This window comes from Amia ocellicauda, chromosome 3 (assembly GCF_036373705.1).
Source record: "Amia ocellicauda isolate fAmiCal2 chromosome 3, fAmiCal2.hap1, whole genome shotgun sequence".
In the NCBI taxonomy this organism is placed as follows: Eukaryota; Metazoa; Chordata; class Actinopteri; order Amiiformes; family Amiidae; genus Amia; species Amia ocellicauda.
In genome coordinates, this window is record NC_089852.1 from 46,442,467 (window position 1) to 46,460,585 (window position 18,119).

At 38.2% G+C, this 18,119-nt stretch overlaps 1 protein-coding gene across 2 annotated transcripts; it reads right to left on the reverse strand.

Moving 5' to 3' along the window:
• Positions 1-5,830: 5,830 nt before the first annotated feature.
• On the reverse strand, positions 5,831-17,780 carry katnal1 (katanin p60 subunit A-like 1). 2 transcript variants are annotated; one of them, XM_066699700.1, is made up of 13 exons: positions 17,708-17,780; positions 14,610-14,748; positions 13,905-13,998; positions 13,093-13,268; positions 12,714-12,874; positions 12,055-12,223; positions 11,806-11,933; positions 11,223-11,328; positions 9,686-9,844; positions 9,235-9,361; positions 8,589-8,723; positions 8,084-8,210; positions 5,831-7,121 (listed from the first exon to the last, which is right to left on the reverse strand). In XM_066699700.1, the coding sequence occupies exons 3-13, from the start codon at positions 13,930-13,932 to the stop codon at positions 6,923-6,925; spliced, it is 1,515 nt and encodes a 504-aa protein (XP_066555797.1). In that variant the 5' UTR covers positions 13,933-13,998; positions 14,610-14,748; positions 17,708-17,780; the 3' UTR covers positions 5,831-6,922. The 2 variants fall into 2 exon arrangements, with proteins under 2 accessions (XP_066555797.1, XP_066555798.1); XM_066699701.1 differs by lacking the exon at positions 13,905-13,998.
• Positions 17,781-18,119: the final 339 nt, after the last annotated feature.

Here is an 18,119-nt window from a genome sequence, read left to right on the forward strand (position 1 = left end):
ATGGTGAAGAATCGGCCCTCATTAGACCTGAATAAACTTGTCAAACTATTCTGGGCAGCTCTGAGGTAACTTTTAGGAAACACGAGTTATTCACATCTAGACAAAGGAAGGGTACAAGGGTCCTCTGAATTTATGAGCTTGGTGTTAATGAAATTGCAAATAATAATAAATAAATCATTACTTGCAACAGTATTGTAATTTGCATTATTTGCATTAGAAGAAGTAAAACAAACAACCTGATCTGATGCAACAAGCAGAGGAATGTGTCTATCAGGGCATCACAAAAAGAGGACTAGTATGCAAACATGCTGAATATTTAAACTATATGATTATGATAATGTAGGGGGACAGGATGTATATCTCTTCGTATTTAAACAAACAAGAGGCTCTAGTTGCTGCTATGATCAAATTCAGAGCCTTAATTAACCTAAACATCTAAATATGATGTGAAAGACATTTCATACTGCAGAGTGTGGGGGATAATATGAAGCCACTCTGGGCAAAATCTGATTGTAACTAGAGTAAGGTTCTCACTGAGATTAATGCTAGATGACTGATTGTTTGTGTTCATTTACATCTGGAGCAATGGAGGTGATGCCGAAAGCAGTGTAATGCACTTACAATAGCCTATCAATTATAAACATATCAATAATTAAATTTAAATAATTCAATAACCACATGTATTGCAATTGATTGATAATCATTAACAATGGCTGCTTCTTCGTTTACTTTTTACGTTTTATAGGATAATTTCCAGCCATAGCCTAATGTATATGTTCCCATTCATGAACTTGAATGAATTACCATGAATTAGGTATCTTTTTGATGCAGAGGGCATATTATCTAATTTTATTTTTATCAGTTCTTTTTTAATACCTGCTGGAGAGAGATATTGTTGAATTAGATCTCTGGCTACCCCCAGCTGGGATATGTGGAGTGTTTTGGCACATAGTTTTGGTTTGAATACATCCTGAAAAGAGACCTGTTCACTCTTTCCCTGGCGCAGACTTTGCTGACAAGAGGGGCTGTGTGTCGCAGGCAATGCGGGCATTCCTGCTGTTGCCTGGAGAGTCAGGGATTTGCTGTACAAAGAGGCATAAAGGACTAATTTAAAACAGGGCTTTTAAAGAAGGAATGCTGTCACTGTGCTTCAGTGGCCTGGGTGTAGGACAATGCCTTTGTAATAGTTCTAGGGGAAAGCTTCAGGCATTATAAAGATGAAATATTTTCACGGATTCAAGATTTCCTGTTGTTACCTAAAGTATTACGGATAAAGTGATCCAATGGGGTTTGCATCTGCTGGCAAAGTGAACTATAAACAATGGCAATACATCTAATAGTTCAGTCAGCTCATCGGCTTCAGTGCTGACCAGACATATCTGACATGAGTTTCAGCGTGGGGTTTAGTGTCAGGCCATTAGTAGTCCCACACCAGATCTTTTAATGAACCATTCCGAGATTCTGATACAGGCGAATGGATAGTTGCCTTTTTTTTTTTAATTGTTGCAATGGGCAACTTTAGCACAGTGTAATATAAACTCATTCTGACTAGGGAGACTTTACAAAGACACAGTGTATAAAAAAACACAGAATCTGATTTACAATCAGGTTGTGCAATAATTCCCCAACAATCACTAAGAAACATTCAAAAGATCACAAGCACCCTGTACTCAAATTGTAAATTGATTAATTGAGTAGCTGCATTGCAGTAACATACAATGACCACATGTGTCCTGGGCTAAAAGACAACTTTTTCCATCTCAAATTCTTGCATTACAGCCCAAGATTGCAATCAAATCAGCTGTTTTCTTTTCCTGTCATTACGTTGGAAACTCTGGGTAACATTCCCATAATCCATTGCTTCAAAACCAGAGTCAACTACCACATATGTCTCTTAATGGCAACCAGACAAACCCAACCGAATAATTAATTCCAAAAATGCAAAAGCATGTAATTCAAATATGTTTGACAGGTGAAGTGTTTTATATATGAAAAACCTCTTGTATTCAATATATATATATATATATATATATATATATATATATATATATATATATAATTTCATTTTGACATCAAAGTTGTTTATCTCAGACCCAGAGGTTGCTCACTATTGCAGTAACTCAAATTGAAAGTGTAGGCCTTTTCCAGAATCTATAAAAATAGATTCATTACGCGCCCCATCAAACAAACCTCCTTAAGCTATGTTTCAGCCATGTTGAAAAAGCAGGAGCACAAAATTACAAAAACCCTCCCTTGCAGAATTCACACATACACTCCCCCAACCACACACACACACGTGCACATACACCCAGCCTAGGATGCAAATCTTTTAAGCTGCCAGACATTTTGATCAATGCCTAGCTCTTATGGGCAATAATTAATTTCAGCTTTCCTTCCAGACTTCACAACAGCCATTGGCACTGCTTTCAAGGGCAACCACATCTGTTACAATCCTCTCCTGTTTGGGAAAGATTCTCTTCAAACTGTAATGAGCTCTGCTAGTCTGAAGAGGAATTAATAGAGATCCATGAGCCACAAGTAAAGAAACGCACGGCCCTTTCAAAGCTCTAGTTTGAAGAAAACACTGAATGATAGGTAGGCCAAGTACACAGAAGGACAGACAAACACTGGAAAGCCCCCAAATTAGACTAACCAAGATACTTTCTTTTTCATAAATGCATGTCAGCCTAACTACAGACTCTACGCTAATCACAAATATGTTCTCTAGCTTTTGTAGCTAATTGTGGTGTCATAGTGAGACTCTGTGTTTAATATAATAATCATAATAATTACTTTAGGTATACAAAGTTTGCAGCCCAAACATTTTAATTATCATACAGATACTAAAATATGAAAGATGAAATAACAATAACGAAGGTAAATAATAAGAAATAACAATGACAAAATGAAATATATAAATAAATAAACCTAGTATAAATGTAAAATTAATAAAATCAAATACATTATCAGTTATAAAGAAGGTTAAGAATAAAACAAAAATAAATCAATAAATAAAATATGACCACCAAAAGCACACAGTTCAGCCAGTTCATGATCGTTTATCGTTTATCTCAAAAGTGATCTCAGTAGACAACCCACATTTTAAAGGATGTAAATGTCATAAATCTAGTATTTCTGCTCTCTTCTTGGATATTTTGATTTGAACTACAACCAGTAATAATAATAATAATAATAATAATAATAATAATAATAATAATAATAATAATAATAATAATAATAATTTCAAATCTTTTGTGTGTAATTCTCTTTTAATACAATGTCCATATATGATGTAGATAGATAGATAGATAGATAGATAGATAGATAGATAGATAGATAGATAGATAGATAGATACGAATTAAGTTTCCTTCACATCAGTAATCATGTTTTAAATTTTTCTCTGATTTAAAAACATATTCTGTAAGTGTACCGTTAAATCTGTTAGGTTGGGCTTCCTAACACTGTATCCTTTATCCAATCTCTGAAATCCATTATTAATAATAAAGAATGGCAAGGCTGTTTTCTGTTGTCCGTCCCCCCCCCCCCCACACACACACACACAACAACCCAAACCACCTCACCCGGCATCAGAAAAGCCTGTCTCACCCGCATCATGTCATTGCTTTCACTACAAGTTATTCTTCAGGTTGCTATGGTTTCTGATGAATAATATCCAATTTGTATTCAGCGTCTTTCTCCTCTCTCTCTCTCTCTCTCTCTCTCTCTCTGTTGCTAACCTTGGTCTTATTACAAAAAGAAGGAGAGAGAAAAAAAACCTCTTTCACTTTCAACCTGTTCAATTAGACATGAAGAAAGTTGCTATGCTATGCTGTTGCTGTGCCAGGGAACACATTGACACCCCACGCATGCAGACAGGTCACTCAGACAGGTGTGGCCACAAAGAGCTCTCTCGTTTATCTCTGAAGGAAAACGACACGGCACTTTCTCCACCAAGACAATAATCCATTGCAGGGTATCTTGAGCAAACAGCATTGTGCACAGGCAAAAACCTCGCACGCAATTTGAATAGCTGATAACTCAACTCAATTCGTTTTTTTTGTGAGATAATATTAGCAGAATTCCATGTTGGGCATAGAACGGTAAAAGTCAGAATGAGATATCAGTCTGTTTTGCTCTGCCATTTGTTTTACATTAACCACAGCCGTGCGTTCACTGAAACCAAACCCCATCCTTCATGTGTTCTAGCACAATTTTAAACTGCAAATGATCTCATTTAAAAAACATCTGCAAAAAATAGACAACATAAATCTGTTTTACTGAGCCCAGCACAAAGGATTCAGACTGCATTCCTGATTTATTTAGTCATATTTACTCTGAGTCTTATGTCATATAAACCATTTATGTGTAACAGACCTGCTCTATATAAATGTACCTAAGTGTGAAGGACTTCCATTTCCAATCTTAGGTCAAGATCCAAAAAAAAAAAAAAAAAAGAAAGTAAAAAGGGAACATTTTGAGTTGACCCAATACAGAGACTACACTGGATGAATTGTTTTTTGTATATCGTTATCACAGTGTTTTAAGGTACAAACCAGTGGATAACATCTGTGGGAAATGATATGTGGGATCTCACATTACGTTACTCTCCAGAGGCCTAGAATGATGTCATACACACCTTGTTTTTCAAAAGTCCAATTTATTCACCACTTCAATGAGATTCTTACACTACATTTGTATTATGGCGCAGGGGTGTTGCTTTATTTACAGCAGTGAGATCACAAAGTAGGGGGAGTGAATGAAAAATAACAACGAGACGACTACAGAGAGTTGCACACTAATGAACCGCGCGTTTGTCTTGGAGATCAATGAGACGCATAAAGTCTTGACAGTTCCGAATGGAAGACTTTCATGCCCAAACAGCCGCCTGTGTGATCTAATGTGTGTTTGAATACATTAAAAGCTACTTTGACTGGAACCGGGATGCTTAATGCCTCTTTTTAACTGCATTACAAACAGCTTCCGTCTACAACTTACTCCCTTTTATAGATTCTCTCAGACTATAACATCAGTGGAGAGGTGCTCCTTATACCAGTTTTCCCTGCATTTATTCTTATCTGAGAGACTCACTGACAACTAACTCCCCACCCCACTTTTCCCCAAGTACCCGTTCTGTAGTAGAGACAGAATTTACAGAGCCCTGACATTTTACGAATTAGTTAAACTACTCGATAGGCCGTACGCAAAGCATTATTTCTCAATATTAGCATATTTAAAAATGTAAATCATGCTAATTGTGTCAGAGTCACGACAACAAACTGGCAACTCTGCTGCTCCTTCCTTAAAACCGAGTATACATTTCTGATTCCATTGTTGGTAGAGAGCAACTGCATTATTTTCATTTACAGCCTCTGCTTAATAACTCTCTCAAGCAAAGCCCCAAATGATAAGGAGTGTTATGTCTTCATTGTAGATTATTAACTCTCCTATTGTGTCTGTACATACACTATAAAGTTTTGACTGGAGTTTTTTTTCTTTTTTTTTTTTACAAATGTGACCAATCTAACCTGAATTAAATAATATGTCACAGTACACTCATGTTCAGGGAAGTAGTTTAGGCTAGTTGTGTGCATTATGGCAACTTCTAATGTAAAATATACAGAATGCATACATATGAAATGCCATTTATATATGTATGAGCCTTATTATTATCATACAGCTCTGCTCACTTGGCACCCATACCAAACCTAGTGGTGCTGCTGGCACTCCCATCTAATAGAAAAGATATGGGGGCTGAGATAGTTGTGTGAAGAAAGGACATTAAAGGTTCGTCTATTTAATGGTAGCATTCTAAAACTAGAATAATAATCATAATGTAAACAGTATTTTTATTTTGAATCCAGTGAAACATGTCCTGCAGATTGACCAGCATCAATACACAAAAACAGAACATTTAGTAATTAGCTGACAGTGAGAAATGACCATTTATGACAAAAAGAGAACTAAGAAACAGTTTGCCTGATTATTTTCATAGCTTTAGTCTTGAAGAACTGTCTAATAGCACATGCAAGTTATTTACTGTGATATTTTCCTGTCTATATACAAATATAGCATTTAGGATGGAAACAATACACAATTAATATTGTATTTTATTTTATTTGCCTTCCGTTTATAAGAAAACAAGCTATATTTGGGTAAAACATTTGAAAAGGTGAGGCAAATTAAAATACAAATTAAAACATAACAGACTGAAAACATAATTAGCATTGTGTGTTACGTGTCCTTCAAGAGAAAGATGTTCTGAATAGAGTTCAAAACATATGAGAAATTTAACCACATTCACACTACACCAACAATACCTGTCAATAGTTCCCTAACTCAGGGAAACGCTTGAGAACGGGAGGGGTGACGGTACTAATGTGTGAGAGCGGGGAGGGGGGCCAGTAAAAAATATTGAGAACGGGGGGACAGGACGGTAAACAAGTGTGAGAAGGGGTGGGGGGGCTGATGGTAAAAACGTGTGAGAGCGGGGGGCGAACGCAACAACATGCGAAAGCGAGGGGTTGACTGACAGTTTCAGACCGCATTTTAAAATAATACGGTGGGTGGGGGGGGTTGGCCGTGGACCCCTTAGCACTCCCTCACGGACCCCTAGTGTTCCGCAGACCCCAGTTTGGGAGCCTCTGCCCTAACTGACAACCAGTACCTGCTCACTGTTCTCTTATTTTCATCATTTAAAACACAACAAAAAGATGCTTTTAAAAAAGTTAGTATGTTACAGTACATAAAAAAGTGGTTCCCTTTCAAGTAAACATTAAAGAAGAGACGATACATCTGGGTGAGGCTGGAGTGAGTTGTTTATGTTGTTCAGGGCACTCCAAGACCGCAGGTAATGGACACACCACAGACGTACTCCCTTTCCCACAGGAGCACACAGGAGCACACCGTCTCCACAGCTCTCTCCTACACCGACCCGAACTCCGCCATCCAGGATTCGTACTTCTCTAGGTCCGCGGCGGAGACGGACTTGGAGATTTTCTTCAGGGTCAGTTCGAAGTCCTCCATGGTCACTGGCATCTGCAGTTCATCTCTGGACAGCGCGCGGATCTCCTCCGGGCTCAGACCCTGGATACGCCGCCTCATGGCCATCATGGACGCATCCCTGCACCAACGAGGAGGAATAAAAGCACTTGAAATGAAAGGGACTGAAAAATAAATATCCTTATTCTATTGCATAACCTATTCTCCCTGTCCAGCTGTTCAGTTATATAATGCTAAGATATGCACAGAAAGAGCTATGACCTTCAACCACTTGAACCAGTAGCATTCTTCCTTGGGCTTCAATGCCAAGCCCTGGAAAATAATTATTGCATGGAAGGATAGTATTCCCAAGGAAAAAAATATATATTTTTGTATTCTTCACATAATCGTTAAACCTGGGCTCTGATACAGCACTAAGAAATGAAAAATCTCAACTGACTACAGCGCTGGAATTAGAAAAAAGTGGGTGAGCTGTGATTTATGAGATACAAATTAACGCTGTGAAAGCATTATAAGTGCTAATTACTCAGGTGCTCTTTCCGGTAGAGACAATTTTCTGCTAATGAACATTTGTTGTGTCATTAATTTTCCAAATGGGATGAAGAATATGACGGCACATTAAGCCAATGTATTAGTACAGCTACGAAACTCTCCGAAACATGTGCTACAAGTACAGTGAGGGAAAAAAGTATTTGATCCCCTGCTGATTTTGTACGTTTGCCCACTGACAAAGAAATGATCAGTCTATAATTTTAATGGTAGGTGTATTTTAACAGTGAGAGACAGAATAACAACAAAAAAATCCAGAAAAATGCATTTCAAAAAAGTTATAAATTGATTTGCATGTTAATGAGGGAAATAAGTATTTCTCTCACTGTTAAAATACACCTACCATTAAAATTATAGACTGATCATTTCTTTGTCAGTGGGCAAACGTACAAAATCTACAGGGGATCAAATACTTTTTTCCCCTCACTGTATATTATTAAAACCGGTCAGGGTAAAATTGGGACCATAGAGTCAGCCATACAAAAAATTGCTATTCTAGAAGCAACACTGGGAAAGGGTGATTAGAACACAAACCTGCAGACGTTTGTGATGTCAGCCCCGGAATATCCCTGAATCTTCTCCGCAATGAGGGCAAGGTCAACATCGGGGGCCAAATCCACCTCTCGTAAATTGATCTTCAACAGCTCAGCTCTGCCTATCGCTGGTAGTGAAATAAAACTGCATTATTAGCTGAAACGTCAGAAACAGACTCCACTCATCTTGATCTGGCCCAGCTCCAAAGGACATCCTGAAGCCAGGAATGTGCCGGGAAACCAGTAAATAAGTCATTAGATTTGAAAAAAGCCTTCACTGTGGCTTCACTTTGCTAGTTTTGCATGTGTATGCCAGGAGACATTGTTAGACTTTTCGGTAGCATAAGGACTCTGGGAAAATTAATCTCTTCTTGTGCTTTTAGTATTAATGATCTGGATATACAAGATTTTTTTTTGTATTATTAAAAGTGCATGAACATTTTTCTGTTAATTGGCAATAATAACGAAGCACTGAAAAACAAAAACAAACAAACAAAGCAACTAACCTGTGGGCAATGCAATGTATATTCTCTTCTCTAATCTTCTTCTCAGTGCCTCATCAATGTCCCAGGGGAAGTTGGTCGCAGCTAATACCATTACCATTTTTGAAGGATCGTCATTTTCTAATGCCCCTCCAACCCCTGTAAAACACATTTGTTTTTTTAAATAGTAATTTCCTAGTAACAGAATATTAGACCCTATTGATTTGTGTATACGTCTGACATGTACAACACTGATTTTGCTGGTTGTACACCATGGGTCAGATTTTCCAAAGATGGTCAAACATATATCGTGAGAAAGACCAGCAGATTAAATACGAATTCCTACATTTTACAGATTGTTTTCTTGAGAAACAACAAAATACAGTACAGAACCTACGGGCTTTCCAGCTGCTTGCAAAGTACAAGGCCGTGTCTTTAAATTGGATTGTAAGCTAATCTGGTTTGGGAAATCGTTCAGTTCAGATGAAGAGGCAATACAGCCCCATCAATAACGGTAGTGAAAATGCAAGGTGCACAAAACGTGTGATCCCATCAGTGACACAATTTGCATGGAAACACTTATTAATGATTATGGATCTTTGTGTCTTTAGATATAGACTCCTTCTCCATTCCCTCTCCGGATGCATTAAAATGTCTCCTTATTTCTTACCATCCATCTGTACGAGCAGCTCAGATTTCACTCTGCGGCTGGCTTCGTGCTCATCAGACGTACCCCTGCGACTGCAGATGGAGTCGATCTCATCAATGAAGATTGTTGTGGGTGCATAAAATCGGGCCTGTTCAGGCAGAAAAAGGGGTGGAAAAAAGTAAGGGATTTCCTTCTGACCTCAGCTTTCACATTCATCTGGTTAGAGCAGAAGGTGGGATAAAGGGAGTCATATTTATATTCCATAACCATGCATACGATTTATTATTATTCATAATTTATCAGCAGAAGGCCGTAGCCAGGGCATCTTACAGCTGTCAAAGAAAACCAAACACTTCCTCTCAACCCCAACTACCCCAGCATATGCTAGAGAATAAGCTGAAACAGATGATCGAGACATGAAGATCGCAATACACAAAATTCCATGTTATCAAGGCACGATGTCCACACTCACCATTTCGAACAGGAGCCGGACCAGTTTCTCCGACTCTCCCCTGTATTTAGATGTGAGTGTTGAAGAGGACACGTTGAAAAATGTCGTTCCACACTCAGTGGCTACAGCCTTGGCTAGCATTGTCTTGCCAGTACCTGGTGGGCCAACCATAAGTACTCCCTGGAAACAACATAAATAAGAATTGCTGTGGGTCAGGGATGGATTCCGGAGGTAAACAGGAATAAGACATTGTGTCTGTTTACCACCTTTTAGGTTTGAAAATGGTCACATGAGGAGCCCGATGAATCGGTAACTCAGTGAATGTCAGTTTTAAGTCTGATGTGCTGATCTCACAGCTGAACAAAAAATATTGTGAAGAGCATAACAGCTGAAGACAGTACTCAGTATCGTAATGTAGTAGCTGAAGTCAGTCATCAGTAATGTAATGAAATATGTCACTCATTTAGACATAATTACGAAGTAGGATTTTTTAAATATCAAAATGGAAAGCCAGTAAGACAGATATAATCTATCTAATCGATCAAAGCTGGCGTTTCTCTCTCATGATTGCTTTGCTTTCTATCTCTGTCTTAATTATTTCTAGAATGTATTGCTCTAAGTGGTTTGAAACTTGTTTCACAAGTTAGACCAAACCCCAGATATTAATTAAGAAAATTTTGAAATGTGAATGCCTGCCACTTATGAAAAGAGGAGACATTTAATTTGCATGATTATGAAAAATAACCCCCATATAATATGCCACAATGGGCAATATGTTATGATTTAGATTACTGATGTGCCTGCTTTGTGAATCTAGTCCTTTTTTCTTCTACAACAGGTCCACCTGCTGGACAAAAATATTACTGACCAAGTACAACACAGTATTGCACTAAAACAATTGATTTCTTTAACTTTTTAAAATACAAATAAGATCTGCCTTTAACAGACAGTTATAAATCATGTTAAAAAACAACAACAGATTAATAGATTTAGATTTATGGTATTTTTCATGTGGTCATGCACAGTACTTATAATGTTTTCCAGCAATGCAGGTACCCATTGAATTCCCTTCATTAAAAGCCATTTTTAAATTATTTCTCTGCTAAGTTATTACTGGAATGTTATTTTATCAGATGTGTTATGTGTTATGTTTGAACATACTGGTCCATTTCATGCTTAAAGTTTTTAAGGTTTAAACAAAATTATTAATATTACAAGTAATGGATAGGAAATAGGACATGTTTCCCTGTATTTTGTAATATTAATATTTCTGTTTTGCTGAGGATTTGAAATAAACTTTAAATAAGAAATGTACACGTATATTCAAATATAACAGTTTGAGAGGAACAATTAGACCATTAAGTTTCAAAAACTTTCAATATGGCTCATAGAGCTGAACTTGATTTAATCTTCCCACCAAATTTGCCTCTATACCATGATCACAGTGCGTTACATTTGTATGTCACTGTCTTTTCATTGCTAGTGCCTCCTAGTGTGTGTGTTTTTCTTTTGTCCACTCTGTAGTGGACAGGGTTTCCTTAAAGATAAAACTCTTTACCTTCCAAGGCCTTCGAATGCCCTTGAAGAAATCTGGCATCCACATGGGCAGCACCACAGCTTCTCTCAGCAGCTTTTTGGCATCCTCCAGATCAGCTATATCATCCCTGCATAGCACAAGCATCGCAGTCAGTGCCACCAGATATTTGTTCTCTGGTAACTGACGCTCAGAAAACGATGTTTTGGCTTATCAAAATTACTTATTAATCATTAATCATAACCATACAAATCTACGAGGTCACAATGGACCTCTTTTTTTCTCATTAAATACCAGAAAATGTGTCATGGTTATCAATAATAAAAATGACAATAGTGCAGGGTGCCTAAAAGTACAGCTGTTAAGGTAACATATTTTAATGTGCCCTGGCAGTGGCGTCCGGACCAATTTAGTGGAGCAAAATGGTGGTCTCCCAGAGCAGGGAGACGACCAGCCCCCTCCAGTGTTACAATATCTATAATTCGAAGCTTGACAAGGATTAACAAACCCTTCAGCATTTTTTGAATACCAATTCAGATATGGTCCCCAGCATTGGGAAAAACTCAGAACTCATCTTTAAGGGAACAGAAAAGGAAGTCGCACGCACCAGTGCACGTTGGGATTCCTGGACACGATGTCCCTTTCTAGCGCGTCGACTAGGTCTTTGTCATACCCGGTGCCATCGAACTTCTTCAGCTCCCCTTCCCCTGCGCCATCCAGGGGGTTCTTCTTACCCTGGAAACAAGTAAAAATGTACTTTTCAGCTTATTTATTCACATACATAGGTTTTAATAATCAGCTGAGAGGATCCACACTTTCTCTCATCACAGATAAAACTCAGACATAAGACGCTCACCTTGTCATCCTTGGCTTTAGTCCTATAGTCCTTGTTCTCTCTGGTGCTGGGCTTGTCTCCCTTGGCTATTGGCTGGGCCCGGCCCACAGGCCCCCGGTGCTGGACCACAGGGGAGTCTTTCCTCAGTGGCTTCACTTCTCTATTGGGACGCTTCACCTGGCTGGGAGCTCTGTGTTATCAGCAGACCAAGGAACAAGTTCAATTAAGATTACTGCAACATTTAATTCAGGGGTGTCAATCTACATTCCGGAGGGGCACAGTACGTTGGGGTTTTTTAACTTGCACCCAAGCTCTCGGTTCCTTTGCTGGCTGTATATTGTGCAATGTAGAAGAATGTTGCCTTTATTTCTATATCAACTCCACAATTAAATCATTGTATTGAAATACACTACTAACATATCATTCACGACAGACTTGTACTTTTATTACTGTGTTGTTAATGTGCATTTGGATTATCATTAGTCATTTGTAATAGAAATGATGATTGTTCCCAGACCACAGAATCTTTAAAGCTGGTTATAAGTAAAAGGTTTATGTAGTTGTAATACTCCAAACACACCAATGAACCCTGAATAAGTGTGGCATTCCGTTTGAACTTCCCAGATATCTGAGCATTAAGTGTTGTGAGGCCTCAGAGAGGAATGTGTGTACTCAGTCACCTGTGCTCTGCGGGAGTTGGGGGAGGCCACACCACAGGGTCCCGTGGGGATTCCTCTGGCTGTGGGGTCGGGAAGTCTACAGGTCTGTCGATCTTAAAGCTCTCCAGTGCGTTCATGATGCTCTTCACTTGTTCATACTCTTCCACTAACTCTTGTCGCACCTGTATTGAAAAGATGTTGTTGATTTGAAGGGAAAATTCCCTGATTGCACTATTACCCTATTGCCTCCTCACCAATAAAACAGCCCCAGTCCTTCAGTTCACGTTCCCCCTCCACCCACAAGATATGGCCTTTTTGCTTGCCTGCTCAGAAGCAAACACTTGATTCTGCCAGCCCTATACTGTGGACAGAGCCCAATTGTGACCAGCACTGAACTCACCTGCTGCCATTTGACCTTGAGGGCCGGATCTCGCAGGGACTGGCAGTGTTTGTGGATCTGCTGAATCACTCCCTGGTAGTACACCATAGAAGAGTCATAATTCCCCAGTAGAGCATATTCTCTAGCTTTCTTAGCATTGTCACAAATCTCTGGCAAATTCATATTGCTCTGTGAATCTGAAAATAAACAAAAAACATAAAAACTCAGCACTTAAAATTCCACCTAAGGGATAAATACAATCACACACTATCGATGCTATATGGTTGGGTCTCTCCTCGCATTAGAAAATACACTGAATTACCAGAGACACTGCGACAACATACAAAAGAGACATTTATAATCAACCTAAAGCAGCCTTAATGTCTGCTGCAGTCCCTACACCCTCCCACAGTGCAGTGTGCCATGCAGCAAGAATAGTCTCTGCAGAGTCATCCTCATTCCCATGACAGTTCATTATTGTTCTACTTATTAGTTGGTTATTATTCATTTCTTAGCGGACACTCTCTCCTAGGACTTACAGTTGTCACACAACATACACATTTCAAGAAATATATTAAATATTTGCATTCTTTTGGCACATAAAAAAAATTAAAAATGACCTGTAAAAATAATAAAAGACATTTTCTTTTAGTTTTGAGTGTGCTCTATAGCAAGAGTCTCAAGCTCAGTTCAAGGGGTTGTGTGTTCCAGTTCTGTTTTTATTTCCAATTACTCTATTAACCTAGTTATTTCATTAATTAGACAGGTAGCCTACACCATTATTTTATGGTTAAAAATATTGAAGATTCAAGGTACAATTTCCTATGACATACTTTTGCAGGCTGGAGCAGTTTTCATCATCAGCCTATATCAATCCACTGTTGGATGAAGCGTCTCTTTTTCACACAGATATATATGGAGAACTTACTGAAGAAATCAAAAGAAGAGTGAAAATGACATGGAGTACATTTGGAAGGAACAGCATACTATTAAAAGGAAATCTACCCATTTGCCTGAAGGGAAAACTATTTGAACAACGCATACCACCAGTGCTCACTAATGGCTCTGAAACCTGTTCACTAAACACAAAAGTGATGCAGAAACTGCAAACAACACAAAGACGCACGGAAAGATGCCTGCTTGGAATAACAAGAAGAGACAATAACAAATAAATTGATCCAATAATGAACAAAAGTATGTGACATCATTGAAAGAGTGAAAACATTAAAATTGCAATAAGTTGGACACATTACAAGAAGAACAGACCAAAGATGGACAAAACAAGCTATAGAATGGATCCCAAGAGAATAGAAATGAGTTAGAAAATTACCACATAAAAGATGTGATTATGAAATAAGAAGCTATGCTGGTGTGATCTGGAAAAAAATGTTAAAAATAAACAAGTGGAAATGTCTTGGAGAGACCGTCATCTAGCAGTGGATTGATGAAGGCTGCTGCTGCTGCTGATATATTACACACACATACATATGGGTGCTGGAAAATCCATGTGCACATGCAAACAATTTCCAATGATTTACCTTGTTCAGCTTACAGTAAATGTTGGAAATGGTCTCCACGAACTTGCAGACATGTATCCACTGGTCTTATTGTCTTCATCAAAACATGTTCCAGTTCCACTTCAAATACTGTTAATTATTCAGTCACCCTGTATAATACCTAAGGAGAAAAAAAGAAAGAATTTGGAAAGTAATGGCTAAAGAGGTTACCATAGGAAATGGCAGAAAGCCTTAGAATTAGCTTTCAAGGGACACACAAGACAGTGTGCAAGTGTCCAATGTTTTTGGAAAAACTGCACCAAGACATTGTGCAGTTACTCATAAAAACTTGCGGCTGTATTGCTACCAAAGTTGCTTCCACCAAATATTGAGTTGACGGGTCTGAATACACATATGATGAATATATTTTAGTTTTTTCTCTTTAGTTCTTCCTGACATTTACTGTAGTTTATCATAGTTAATAAGTTTAAAACACCATAGGAAGGGTCTGAATATTTTTTAAATAACATTTAAGAGATTCTATGTACAGCATATATTCTTGCTATTCATAGCAAAACAGAGAACGGTGATATTAATAATAGTTTCCAGCTAAATCAAAAGATTGGTTTAGTGAGTTCACGATAGTACCACGTCACAGTCAACATGCTAAGTTTGTACGCAACACCAATATAATACATCACAAGTATTACTGGCTTCCATTTTCCAGTGCATTTTGCCCTATATTAATCTTAAATTAACTTATCCTAGTACATATCCTATAGTTTTTGTAAAATTCATAGTTTTCCAAGGTGAGCTTAAAGGGTATCATACCTCAAAAACAGTGCTTCAGAGTAAAATATAAATAAAAGTAAGATTAATTTATTAAATCAAGATAATATTACATTTTGCATAATGTTGTAGTCTAAAGTATTTATTTATAGCCAAAACAATTGGTTTCTAAATACATAATAGGTTTTAGTTGTATAAAATGTATTTTTTACCAAATTCTACAGTTGTTCCAATTAAGCCCAGTGTGCTCATTTTAAGCCCACTTACATAGGTACTGTGTATGTAAAAAGACATGATGAACTGAAATTATTTTTTAAATTGATTTTAACAGTTAACACTGTTTTTTTCCTGTGGAGGAAATGTATTCAAATGTTTAGACCTATTAATCAATTAATTAAAATAGATGTATTGACAAAACTCATTTAGTGGGCTTATTTGGAACATACATGGGCTTAATCGTCTACCCATAAAGCCCAGTCAGGACTTTTCACATTTTCACTAATCTTAATGTTTTATTTTGAAAATATAAAAGTGTAGTGATATAACTTCACTTGTGAGATTAATCTTTCATTTTTTCATCGCTTCTCTTCCAGAAACCAGTGAATTATGTCTTTTGATTTTGGTGGGTATAATAGGTACACTTACCCTACAGTTCATATAAGAAAATCAGTCAATTTAAATAAATTAATTAGGCCCTGATCTATGGATTTCAAGTCTCAGGTTTTAAGGGAGTGTGCCAACATGCTGTCTTAAGGAATGTTCACCAGAGCTGCAGTCGGATGAAGGACCCTGGTGAGGACGACGAGCCACAGATGAGCTTCCCTGAGATGGTTTCTAATCATTTTTGCAGAAAATGATTGGTTGTGCAAACCCCCAGTTTCATCAGCTGTCCAGGTGGCTGGTCTCAAACGATCCTGCAGTGAAGAATCTGGATGTGGAAGTCCTGGGCTGGCATGGTTACAAGTGGTCTGTGGATGTGAGGCCGGTTGGACATACTGCTAAATTCTCTAAAACGACGTTGGAGGTGGCTTACGGTACAGAAATTAACATTAAATTCTCTGGAAACCGCTCTGGTGGGCATTCCTGCAGTCGGCATGATAATTGTATACTCCCTCAAAACTGAGACATCTGTGGTATTGGGTTGTGTGACAAAACTGCACATTTTATAGTGGTCTTTTATTGTCCCCAGCACAAGGTGCACCCGTGTCATGATCATGCTGTTTAATCAGCTTCTTGATCTGCCACACCTGCCAGGCAGATGGATTATCTTGGCAAAGGAGAAATGCTCACTGACAAGGATGTCAACAAATCTGTGTACATCATTTGAGAGAAATAAGCGTTTTCTGCATATGGAAAATGTCTGGGATCCTGAATCATGAAACATGGGACCAACCCTTTACATGTTGAGTTTATATTTTTGTTCAGTGTATATGTATGTATATATGTACACACACACACATACACATATAATTCCTTAATCATAATGCTTAATAATGCTCTACTGTTTCATTCCGATTACTAGGTCAGGGTCAACCCGTGATTAAGCATTTCCGTTTCATCATTAAAATTCAAATCTAAAAAAACAATAGCACAGTAATCTGTGCTCAGTATACACTGTATATTGTAAGTAATAATGGATCAAATAAGAAACAATAATACAACTAAATCGAGTGGTAAACAGAAATGTAGCTGGTTTACTATTTATTTTAGATCTATTTATGCTATTGTTGCAGAGCGTTGTTTCATGAATGAATAATGCATAATCCAAAATGAGAAACATTAACCACCCTCAATACCAATTTAAACAAAACACACAATATTTATTAAAAGTTAAAACCTTCCGTTTCTTAATTTTCAGTTCAAGCTCGCAATTGTGTGCAAGCATAGTATCGGTTACAACAATTCACTGGTACCGATATACAGCGAAAAATAAGATATTCGTGTATGGCGTTCTACTTTTAAATTAATATGTAGTAAATAACCACGATGCTACTGAGCAATGTATTTTTGCTCTGCAAAATATATACAAAACACAAATGTGTGAAATAAAGCACCCCTGCATCGATCGATTTCATACACGAGTCGTGCGACGCGGAATATGTAGTTCCGCACAGAGACTTTCTCGTTCGCATTCATTCTGTTTGTCTGTATAAAGAACAACAATACCCACAATGCTTCGCGCCACATAGCACCTTATTTAGGCCACAGAGCGACTAAATGCTTTGCAACACAATTGAACCAAGGGTTTAATGCATTTTAAAGTTCGCCCCTTATGTACAGTACGTGTGGTTGTTAATACCGTCCCATGCAGTTCTTTTGAACGGATGAAAGTGAAACTATAAAGATTTTACCTCAGCAGGAACCGCTTATTTCTGTCTGTTTGTGCCGCAGTCCGTTACACAGCGATGTTACCATGGCCGCAGAGAGACGCTCTGGTGTGCAATGACGTGGGCGGCAGAGAAGGGAGGTTCTTGTCGCGCAGATGTCCGCAGCTCTGCGCAGAGCTGCAGAATCCCACCGATCCCATTGGTGTAGCAGCGCAGACCCGCGCAGATCTGCGGAAATCTGTGCTACACGGAGATGACCGGAGTTGCTGCAGTTGGGATTGACACATGAGCGCAATGCAAGTGCTTGTTATCTCAGGCCCTAAATCCCCAAACCTGTAAACAGTCTTCCACAGTTAACTGCGCGTTTCGATCTGACATGAGGTCTGTTCATGTTAAGCCTTCTCCGGCAACATTTGATTATTGTGAAATTGAAGCC

What these genes read in the sequence shown, in the direction of transcription:
- katnal1 (XM_066699700.1), bottom strand. Translation starts at nt 13,932, where the DNA reads ATGATGAAAACTGCTCCAGCCTGCAAAA. An exon ending in CTAAAGCCAAGGATGACAAG is followed by an intron (nt 11,934 to 12,054) that starts GTGAGCGTCTTA and finishes ACTTGTTTCCAG; the next exon opens with GGTAAGAAGAACCCCCTGGA. An exon ending in ATACATTGCATTGCCCACAG is followed by an intron (nt 8,211 to 8,588) that starts GTTAGTTGCTTT and finishes TTTCACTACCAG; the next exon opens with CGATAGGCAGAGCTGAGCTG.